This window comes from Juglans microcarpa x Juglans regia, chromosome 1D (assembly GCF_004785595.1).
Source record: "Juglans microcarpa x Juglans regia isolate MS1-56 chromosome 1D, Jm3101_v1.0, whole genome shotgun sequence".
Taxonomy (NCBI): Eukaryota; Viridiplantae; Streptophyta; class Magnoliopsida; order Fagales; family Juglandaceae; genus Juglans; species Juglans microcarpa x Juglans regia.
Genome location: NC_054594.1, coordinates 43,821,151 through 43,832,688, shown reverse-complemented (window position 1 = coordinate 43,832,688; position 11,538 = coordinate 43,821,151). Strand labels below are relative to the sequence as shown.

Sequence of the window (11,538 nt, the reverse complement as noted above, 5' to 3'; positions counted from 1 at the left end):
TCCAATCATGCAATCCAACAAAAAAATTGGAAATATGCTTCCGGCTGGCATCGATGGGCCAAGTTCCAGCTCACGATTTTAGACACTCATCCCCGTGTTTACCATATGCATAAAAGTCCCTATATGTACTATATATATGCACAAGTTTCTAGCTTCGTGAGATGCCTGTGTTATGTTCCTTGCGCTAGCTATGCTCAACATTCCCTGTCATTGAATCGGGAGGAGTAGGTTTCAGGACCGTTTAGGCTGCATGGAGAAAAGTGGCGGGGGGTCCATCTCCGCTCACAGACGCAATTGTTTGCTACAAAACCAACAAAAATCTGAAGTTCACGTGTTAGTCGAAGCATGCAGGACGCACAAACTTTTGTCATATTCAGGCGGCATCCCATCTCCTTCTCACCCATTCATACATTTTCTGCAAGAAATGATAATTAGTCTCGAGTGCCATTAAATATATAGTATCATAGCGATATGGCTATATATAATGACCTGTATATATATAACTGACTCGTGAATGAATTTCAATACATGCATTTTGAGCATCACAGATTCGCAGGGAAAGTGAATTTGCCATTTTCTGGGGAAAAAGAAAAAAGGAATCCGGATAATGGCTCTGCACACACTGCGGATCATCCATAACAGTATTTATCGAGCTTCCTCGTAATTCCTCAATGTTTGGGTTAGAGAGAGAGAGAGAGAGTGAGAGAGGACAAAGACTATTAAATGCAAATATTCCATCCCCTGACATGTACAAAACCAATTAATTATAGCACCACCCAAGACAGAAAGGGACTCAACAAGTTAGAAGCTCAAGAAGTGGAAGCTCCCTCTTATCCCTCTCGAGCTCCAACCATCCAACCGGTAAGAAAAATCTTTATATCCCTAAATAACCCATTCTGAATTTTGCCGTTCATCACTCAAATGTACAAGAATCTCAGGGGCGACTTAGTCAATTAAACAAAAGAGCCGGTATCCGTCCTTTAATTTTACTGATCTCGTATATATTCTTACCCTCTATATGTTCTGGTCCTGCAAGCCGTCTATATTCAACATGAACTCCCTCGGAAAGCCACCCACAAATATAGTACATTAGTTAAGGATATCCTTCTCAGTTTGCTCCTCCTCCAACTTATGCACCAAAAATGAAGAAGATATCGTTACCGGAATCTGTCACTTTCCTGGCGAAACCATCCCAATTCGCGGCCGAATGCTGGTTCGACGATGCGTGTATCCTCGACATGGACTACTTTATCAAAACCCTCTCCGGCATTAAGGCCAAGGGTGTCCGGCACGACCTGATCGGTTCGATAATCACTCACTACGCCTCCAAATGGCTGCCGGACCTATCCGGTGGGGACGTGATGGAAAAGAGCCCAGCAAATTACTTTGAAGAATCTCCGGAAAGCGTCACGGCTTCATGGATGAAGAAAAGGTTCTTTGTGGAAACCATAGTGGGAGTTCTCCCTCCCGAAAAGGATTCCATCCCATGTAACTTCCTTCTCCGCCTCCTCCGCACCGCCAACATGGTCGGGGTCGAGCCCACATATCGGGCCGAGCTTGAGAAACGTATATCATGGCAACTCGACCACGCTTCATTGAAAGAGCTAATGATACCATCCTTTAGTCACACTTGTGGGACTTTGCTAGATGTCGACCTCGTTATTCGGCTGGTGAAGAGGTTTGTGAATTTGGATGAGGCTGCTAAGACTGGCTCTGCATTGATTAAGGTGGCAAAACTTGTGGATTGTTATCTCGCCGAGGCAGCCATGGATTCAAATATGAGCATGTCGGAGCTTGTTGCGCTTGCCGGAGCTCTCCCTGGCCATTCTCGTGCCACGGATGATGGGTTATACCGAGCCATTGATACTTATCTCAAAGTAGGTTGCATTATATATATATATGATTTATTCTGATTTTAATTTAGCCTAGCTAGATTACTAATTATTAGGAGTCAGAAACTTGGGGGGTTTTAATTATATATGGTCCGCTTCATATTGTCATTAATTTATATTCGTGGTTAAACCCCTCTATAATATATCTTCTTCCTGCTAATTACAGTGTATATATATAAGTTATTTACAAATAATATTTTTGGATCGATCAAAAAGAAATTAACAATATAGCTAGCTAGGCTTGTCGGACCTTATTTATAAGATTGTTAATTCATCCGTTATGATTTCCTTTTGCCTATTACCCCAGACTGCTTCCATATATATTGGTAATCACTAGTGACAATCAATTTAACCCGGCCGTGCTGATTGATCATGATCATGATCTGGGTGGCCGTAGAGGGATGATCTGCCTGCAATATAAGATCTTCATCTGAATGGTTATGTGGCCGGTTTCTTGCGGGGCAGAAGTAAAGTGACATCAATGCATGCCCGGCCATTATATGTTGATTGCAATAGTACTCTAGATTAATTTACGAAATTTGGCTTTTGCGCTGTCCTCTATTATGATCATGTGAATATGTACTATTTACCACCTAAGGCTAACTGACTACCATGCAATTGTTTGGGATATTTTATATATATATATATATATATATATATATATATATATATATGCTTTACAACACATCACTATATATTCCCAGCATTCTGCATGATGATATCTTCATGTTATGAACATGTCCCTGATTAATTTCATGTCTACTGGCCGCAGGCACATCCTGACACAACAAAGGAAGAAAGAAAAAGTCTCTGCACACTGATTGACAGCCGAAAACTCTCATCGGAAGCATCCCTTCACGCTGCACAAAACGAACGCTTACCCGTCCGAGCTGTTATCCAGGTGCTCTTCTCCGAGCAAAATAAGCTTAGTCGCCATGTAGATTGGAGTGGCTCCTTCAACGGCAACCGGAGCCCGAACCCAGGAATTGACCACCCAGCTCGATGCTTCTCGAAGCGTGAAATGACAACTCAACAGATGGAGATAAGGAGGTTGAAGGAAGATGTTATTAGGCTTCAAAACCAGTGCAACACCATGCAAGCGCAAATAGAGAGGCTTGTGGAGAAGAAGAGAGGGTTTTTCAATTGGAAGAAGCTCGGAATGCCTTCATTCAAGAGTGTTAGTGTGGTTGATAAGCTGATCGAAGAGGTTGAAGAACCGGTGGAGTACGGACGAGAAACGCCTTTGGACATGAAAACTAAGTTGGTGAGAGGTCGGAACAATCCTCCCAAGTGGAGGAAATCCATGTCTTGAAAGTGAAGACGGGTTGGAGATCAGCTACGATGCTTTCATGTGGTTGTATTATATTTACTGTTTACTTGATTATTATGGTGAAGGAATAATGGTCAGGTTATTACTCTATTATTATCCATTTATTATCTTTGTTGTATTTGATTTTTTTTAATTTTTAATTTTATTTAATGATTAAGGAAGTGAGTATTAATAAAATTATATATTTTTTAAAATTTTTCTCAATGATCATTGAAAATATTAAAAAAATATTTTAAAAAAATGAAAAAAAAAACTTTGAAATATGATGGATAGTAATAGGTTAGGATCACTAATTGAAATGATATGTTGTGCAATGTCAGATCAACTGGGTACAGCTTGTTACTGGCTTATATATGTAATATGTATTCTACATATAAATAAAGGGAGATGCTTTTCCAGTGGGCCACCGAAATTATTTTTATTTTATTTTATTTAATGATTAAGTAAATATTTTTTAAATAAATATGTATTTTTTTATTTTTAAAAAATATCTAAATAGTTTAAAAAAATGGTGAAAATAAAAGTTAAAAAAAAAATTGAAGCGTTCGGTAGAGAATTTATATAAAAAATTCTCTGTAAACGTAGCAACGTCCATAAATAAATACATATAATTACCAATCCAAAAAAAGTATATATATATTGTTACGGCTATAAAACAAAATTAAAACTAAATTTATAAATTAAATCACGTATGATTAGTTAAATTTATTTTATAATAGAATTAATTTTATAATTTGATATACTATATCAAAATATTTTAATTTGAAATATATTTAAATTTACATTTGTTAAGTATTTTATGTATATGAATGACGAAGATTTTCAAAGTAATATCAGATATAAGCAGTGAAAAATTGAAACTTTGAAATTAAGATAGCTTAGCGAAACCTTTCTCTGAACTCCAAAGTCTTGTATTAAGTCCGGTTTAGGTAGTAAAAGTGTTTTATCTAAAATTTTGAATGAAAAATTCTATTTGCACCCTCCATTTAGGGATTGCATGTGCAAGGATTTAATTAAACAGAAATTCTAGAGACAACCGAGATGCGTCCCCGTTGCGGCACCTGCTGACTGCCACGTCAGTCCAATAATATTAAAAAAAAAGAATAAAAAAACAAAAATGATAGATACAACCGCTTGATGCAACCGGCGTGCAACCGGCGCGTCCACGTCACTTGTTTTATTTTTTCCTTCCTCTCCCTTTCCATTTCGTTCCCCCTCTCTCCCGCTCGAAATTTCATTTCTCCCTCCCTCCATCTCCATCTCCATCTCCATCTCCGTCGGATCACTCCCTCTCCCTTGAAGACACCTAGTGCCCCATGCATGTCTTTTTCCTTCAAGAAACCAAATAGGTATGGCCCCATTTCTGAGGAAAGAAACCACGAGTACCGCAAACCTTCAAGCTTTAGTAAGGTACCTCCAACTTGTAGCAGCCGTCACTACACGTGAATCCCTTCAAGCAAGGCAACTCCAACCATCTCGCAAGGCACTACTTCACGTCGGAGACTCCATGAAAACAGCCCAGCCAACCTCTCCGTTGCCATTACTCCTCTGTTTTAAAGCGCCAAAACAGAGCAATTTTGTGCTCTAAGCCCAGATACCTCCCACGCACAACCACCCACTTAAAATCGCCGCCAACTGCACCCAAGCCACCGTAAGCCTCTACTTCACGTTGGCTTCAAAATGTACATTTTTTTTTTCTTGATTTGGCCTTAAAGCAATGTTTTTTGTGGTCGTCTTCAAATGAAGTTACCATCTTTCTCAAAAGGACTAGATGGGATCCGCGTACCAAACTGTGGTTTTAGAATCAATCCGAGATGGGATTTGAGAGTGAGAGAGGGAGAGAGAGAAGCCAAACCCAAGATTGCGGAAGGAGTGTGGAGCGTTGGGCTTGTAAGATAAATATAAGAGATATGTTTTGGCTTGGCTAACATGCCTCAGCTGTGTAGTGTTTCATTATATTTATAATTGTACAATTGAACTGTCAAGAGTATAATAAGGAAACAAACATGAGAAAAATAGGGAAACAATCAAGTACAAGTCTGTTGAAGATTATTTTGAATTTGAACTAGTAACAGAATGGATGGAGTTGATTAGTGCACGTGCTCCTGGATTTTCTGCTGAAGATGCTGATAGTCTAACAGGGCTTAGAAGGTCGCTGCCAAATGACGATGACGACACTCTCTCTCTCTCAAACGCTATGCTACCTTTCGTTTGCTTTTATTTTCATGTTTTTTTATTTTTTTGAAATCTCAAAATCGGCACAACCCATGCATTTTCAAGTTTTAAACCTCAAGAGAAGTCTTGAACAAAATAAAGTCAGATTTTCAATATAAACTAGGGGTGTGCAAAATTCCGAGAATTCCGACTCCGTCCGACCTCCGCTCCGATACCGACTCCGACGGAGTCGGAGTTGTCGGAATTCGGAGTCGGAATTCGGAACTACTCCGACTCGTGATTCGGAAGCGGAGTCGGAGTCGGAGCTCCATGTAGCTCCGACTCCGACTCCGAAAATTATTTTTTAAACCCAGCTGTAAAACGACGTCGTTTTACAGCTGGGTTTAAAAAAAAAATTTGGAACGACACCGTTCCACTTAATATGGAACGGTGTCGTTTCATATGGCTTCCTAAGGAAGCCTTCTCCCCTTCTTCTTCCTTCTCCAGTTCTTCTTCTTCTTCCTTCTCCCTTCTCTCTCGCGTCTCCTGTCCCAAACTCCCAGTGACTGAACCATCCATTCTCTCTCGCGTCTTCCGTCCTAGTGCCAGCGTGCCGCCGTTCGTCGTTGCTCCTCCGTGCCGCTGTTTCTCGTTGCTCCTCTACTCAGCTTCCAAGTTCCACCTACGGTGAGCCCTAAATTTATGAGCACTAAATTTAATTCAACCACGTCTCTTATGAATTGGAGCCTGCAGTTGTGATTCTTGTGAATTGGTTGTATTGAATATTCAATATAGTCCCAACACGGCGCTCAAAACCCTGAATTTTACATTGTATTGCAGACTTGCGCTCGAGCGAGGTGTCGAGCGCAAGTCGAGCGCACGTTGTATTGAACATTGGCTCGAGCGCCATGTCGAGCGCGCGTCGAGCGAACCTCTCTGGATGGATTTTGCTCGAGCGTTACGTCGAGCGCACGTCGAGCGAACCTCTCTGTATGGGTTTTGCTCGAGCGCTATGTCGAGCGCACGTCAAGCGAACCTCTCTGGATGGGTTTTGCTCGAGCGTTACGTCGAGCGCCCGTCGAGCGAACCTCTCTGGATGGGTTTTGCTCGAGCGCTATGTCAAGCGCACGTCGAGCGAACTTCTCTGGATGGATTCTGCTCGAGCGCCACGTCGAGCGCATTTCGAGCGAACCTCTCTGTATGGGTTCCGCTCGAGCTCACGTCGAGCGCACGTCGAGCGAACCTCTCTGGATGGTTTTCGCTCGAGCGCACGTCGAGCGCACGTCGAGCGAATATCTCTGGATGGGTTCCGCTGAGTCGAGCGCAAGTCAACCGAACCTCGATATAATAATACATCGATACAATAATATATTATGATACAATAATACATGTCCTATTGTATAATACAATAGCCTAGTTTATTTGCACATCTAATTTTTTGCTTCTAATTTAATTTTTTCAGCTTCATTGATTGTGATATGGATCCTAGACATAGTGGAGATGATCGTCCACAAAGGAATGTGGCGGATGCCAATGCTACAACTCCTACACCGGTGGGTACTTCCACCCCTAGAGCCACATCTAGGGCAGCTACATCTAGAGCAGCTACATCTAGAGCAGCTACATCTTGTGCGAGTAGTCGACTCCCACTCCCAGTTGATATAGAGGATGAGGATATGTTCAACGAAGAGGAGGATATGCCCATTGAGCAAGATCAACCACCACGACCTTCTAAAAAGAGGTCGTGGACATGGGAGCATTTCACCAAAATTCCTGGTGAAATTGCGAACCCAGTAGCAAGATGCCATTACTGTGGATCACTTTGTGGATGCCATTCGAAGAAGCAAGGTACCAGTGTGTTAATAGCACATCTAAATGGTTGTCAACGATATAAGATAGCGAAGGGATTGCAAGCCACTGATCAGACCAACCTCAGTTACCAAACTTCTACAGCCACTGATGGTACACAGACTAAGAAATTGGTCATCCCTCAATACAGTGAGAAGATGTTGAGGGACATGCTTGCAGAGATGATAATTACTGATGAGATGCCATTTACCACAGTCGAGAAAAGAGGCTTTCGAAAGTTTCTAAATTTTGTTGAGCCACGATTTCCCATTCCATCACGGTATACAGTGATGCGAGATTGTATGAAGAGGCATGCGAAGGACAAGGAGGAGATGAGGAAGATGTTTATTACCACTGGCCAGAGAGTGTCTTTTACGACTGACACATGGACTTCCATACAGAACGTCTGCTACATGTGTATCACAGCACACTACATTGACAGTGAGTGGATTTTGCATAAAAAAATTATTGGTTTTAAAGAAATTGTGGATCATAAAGGTGCATCCATTGGGGCGAAGATGGATGATTGTTTAAAGGACTGGGGAATTCGAAAAGTGCTGTGTATTACAGTTGACAATGCCAGTGCGAATGAAACAGCAATTGATTGGTTTAAGCGGAACACGACGGTGAGAGATGATGTCATTCGGGCCCACGAGTTTATTCACGTTCGATGTTGTGCTCATATCATTAACCTCATAGTTGTTGAGGGATTAAAAGAGGTTCATGATTCCATAACCCGAGTCCGCAACATTGTACGATATGTGAGGGGTTCCCCTCAAAGGCTTGCCAAGTTTAAGGCAATAGCAGAAGATCTGAAGATTGAATGTTCTAGTATGTTGTGCTTGGACGTTCCGACTCGATGGAATTCTACATACATGATGTTGGATGTGGCACAGAAGTACCAAAAAGCATTCGAGCGGATGGAGGTCGAGGATGGGGGTCTGAGGTATGCTTTGTTGGAGCCAGCAGGACAGGGGCTCGGTGCGCCGGATGCACATGATTGGACCAGTGTGAGTTATTTTGTTGAATTTTTAAGAACTTTTTATGAGATAACCATGCGGCTATCTGGATCCAAATATACGACTGCGAACTCATTTTTCAACGAGCTCTCGGAGCTTCACTTCCAGTTGGAAAATAGTTGTACTGACTCTGCTGGATTGTTATTTGCTATGGCTACGAGGATGAAGATCAAATATGATAAATATTGGGGGAATATTGAGAAGATAAATAGATTGCTATTTGTGGCTGTGATCCTTGACCCCCGAGTTAAGTTGGCCGTTCTAGAATTTTGGGTAAATTCCGTCCTCGGGGCAGTGAAGGCTGCAGAGTTTATTAAATTGCTAAAAAGTGATGTTGATGACTTATATCATCACTACAGTACTAGTGCTCAGCCTTCATCCGCAGTTGGTAGCTCCTCACATTCGAGGCCGACAGGATTGACAGTTTCCTCAGGTGATACTGACCCATCTGTAGGGGTTAGAGGCAATCGTATTATACAGCAGTATCATCAACTCATGTCAACAAGGAATATTATGCATTGTATATCTGAGGTTGAACGATATTTTATGGAAGCTGTCGAGGCACCTAGTGATGTATTTCAGTTATTAACTTGGTGGAAAGTTAATTCCACCAAGTATCCAGTCCTTTCTCGTGTGGCCCGAGATGTGCTAGTCATTCCTGTCACTACAGTTGCCTCAGAGTCGGCATTTAGCACTGGAGGTCGCGTGTTGGATGCTTATCGGAGTTCATTGTCACCGTCAACCGTGGAGGCCCTCGTTTGCACACAGAATTGGATAAGTGAAACGCCTATTGGACTAGATACCGTTGGCGTTGATGCCGAGAGCTATAGGCTTGAATCGGGTAAGTTTATATGCTTTTAAATGATGATTTAATTATTTTTAATGTTTCTAACTTCTAATTTTTATGATTTTATAGATCTAATTGTGAACCCTAACATAATTACCGATGATTGAGAGTCTGGAACGGACGCTACTTGAGAGTTGGGATGGAGTTGGGAGAACCTCCTTTCTTGGTAAGAATAAAATTATTCTTTTACCGTATTCAATTTTTTATTATCAATTTTTTTTCATCTATTGATTGTTACTTTCTATCTTCATTTCAGGCATGACCAATGGAACAAAAAGTATTTGACTGAAATCCGTGTTTAATCGAATTGTAGTTATATTTCAAATTATAGTTATATTGTTATTACGTTATAAATGAGACTGTTATAACTTATGGCTACATCATACATGTTATTTACTTTTTAAACTATTTATATAGTTATATTTATGTAGTTATATCCCGAGCAAAGACGTGAGATAAGTACTCTTTATTCTATAATTTCTATTAATACTTATTCATCCTCTCTCAAACGTTTAGAATTTATTATCCAACTGAAATTAATCGAATTATAGAAATTCGTACCATCATTCTTTTTTATAAAATTTTAAATTTATATAATTTTCAACTCATGAGTCATGAGCACTTTTAATGCTAAATTTCAGGCGGACATAAAACAAATTAAAGATATAATCAAAATTCAGTAACAAAATCAGAACGAATATTTAAATTATTGAGAACTCTTGAATAAACCAAATATTTGTAGATCGTTTCACTTTTAAAAAAAATATATATGTTGCTCACTATCTGAAACGAAATTGAACAATAAAATTTAAATAATAATAAAAAAAAAAACAAAATTTTGTTCGGAGTTCGGAAATTTTATTCGGATGTCGGAGCTCCGAACTCCGATCGGAGTTCCGATCGGAGTTCGGGGCTCCGACTTCCGTTCGGAGTTCGGGGCTCCGACCTCCGTTCGGAGTTCCGATCGGAGTTCGGAGCTCCGACCTCCGATCGGAATCGGACTCCGACTACGTTCGGAGTCGGAGTCGGAGGGAAAATTCGACTCCGACTTTTGTCGGAGTCGGAGGTCGGAAGTGCCAACTCCGACTCCGTCGGAGTCGGAGCCCACCCCTAAATTATAAACTACTAAACTGAAATGTAGTTTAGCTACAAACAAAATATAAGAGTGCGAAACTGGTGCTTCATGATCAACCACTGCCTCCATAACCGAACTTCTCATACAACAAGCTGCTTACTTCTCTGAAGAATTGGGTCCACGCTTCTTCCCAAATCCAACTACATCGGTGACGAACAGCCATTGTACTGCATACGCTTGTGGGCGCAGCCTCACAACTTCTTCTTCTTGTCCTGCTTGGCCACCTTCGAAGTCTGACCCCTCACCTTTCCGGCACATGCTAGCAATCCGTGAACCTTATCCATGAATTAGTTTGCTTCTTGTTGTGATGGAACCGCCGACAAACACTTGACAAGCAAGAGGGATCAGACCCTGAGAGGCTGTAGCTTTGTTCTCGTGTTTTCTTTCTGGGTTTGCTTTATTTTTTTAAAAATAATATATATATATATATATATATATCGGTTGACGTCATGATTTCCCAACGGTTCCCCAACCCCGGTTGGCTGTAGCAGAATTGATAAAAAAAATGCAGAAATGAGGGAAAACCAAAAAGGAAATTTGCGGTTGGGTTTGATGCGAAACCAAACTTTTCTTCTTTGTCCAGACTTCTCTCTCTCTCTCTCTCTCTCTCTCATTGCATAACTTGCTGCTAGTCCAACAAAACTCTCTCTCTCAATTTATTTCTTCTCTGATTTATTGGCAGTTGAACGATGCTTTTTTTTTTTTAGAAAAACTTTAGTCCAACAAAACTCTCTCTCAATTTCTCTCTCTCTCTCATTTTTATTGCTTTCAATATCTTGGGAAAAACTTTAGTTTGGAAGAAGAATTAGACTTTTGAGGGTAGTTTGGTTCGATATGGGTTCGGATTCCATAATGTTGAAAGCTCGAGAAGTAAAATTAGAAGACGATGTTGAAATAGCCAAAAATGGGAAAAGAAAGTTCAAACCATAGATAATGCGCATGCCATACCAGAAAAACTCATCAAAAGGATTATATTATCTTTGACCAAGCCATCTTCTGTTCTAGGACTTGGCCCAACGACTGGCTCGAAGATTGTGAGATAGGAAAATCGCATCAGGTTATTCTATCTATTGCACAAGCTCAGCAAGAATTCGTGGGTGGATCTGTGACTTTCTCGAAGACGAAGGGTAATAGTGACAGAAGGGAGAAGAAGACGAAAATAGAAAGACAAAATGTGGGACGAAATGGGGGAGACGAGAGGCCCTTCTGTCTGTTACAAAACGATGTCGTTTTTATTTTGCCACGTGGGATGCGATGCTGCGATGGTTGTATATAGAGTTTTTCTTCATTAAATGAGAAATTAACTAGGCTTG

The 11,538-nt window shown here is 40.8% G+C and overlaps 1 protein-coding gene and 1 pseudogene across 2 annotated transcripts; one reads left to right on the top strand and one right to left on the bottom strand.

Annotated features, from left to right (window-relative positions):
- The first annotated feature begins 828 nt into the window (after nucleotides 1-828).
- LOC121259812 (coleoptile phototropism protein 1-like) lies at nucleotides 829-3,570 on the top strand. Of its 2 annotated transcripts, XR_005939637.1 has the most exons (3): nucleotides 830-1,877; nucleotides 2,665-3,281; nucleotides 3,516-3,570. XR_005939637.1 is itself a non-coding variant. In XM_041161585.1 (2 exons), the coding sequence occupies exons 1-2, from the start codon at nucleotides 1,143-1,145 to the stop codon at nucleotides 3,202-3,204; spliced, it is 1,275 nt and encodes a 424-aa protein (XP_041017519.1). In that variant the 5' UTR covers nucleotides 829-1,142; the 3' UTR covers nucleotides 3,205-3,286. The 2 variants fall into 2 exon arrangements, 1 of the variants encoding a protein (XP_041017519.1); XM_041161585.1 differs by lacking the exon at nucleotides 3,516-3,570 and having other exon boundaries at nucleotides 829-1,877; nucleotides 2,665-3,286.
- Nucleotides 3,571-5,515: 1,945 nt separating this feature from the next.
- LOC121261982 lies at nucleotides 5,516-10,642 on the bottom strand (annotated as a pseudogene).
- Between the last annotated feature and the right edge of the window lie 896 nt (nucleotides 10,643-11,538).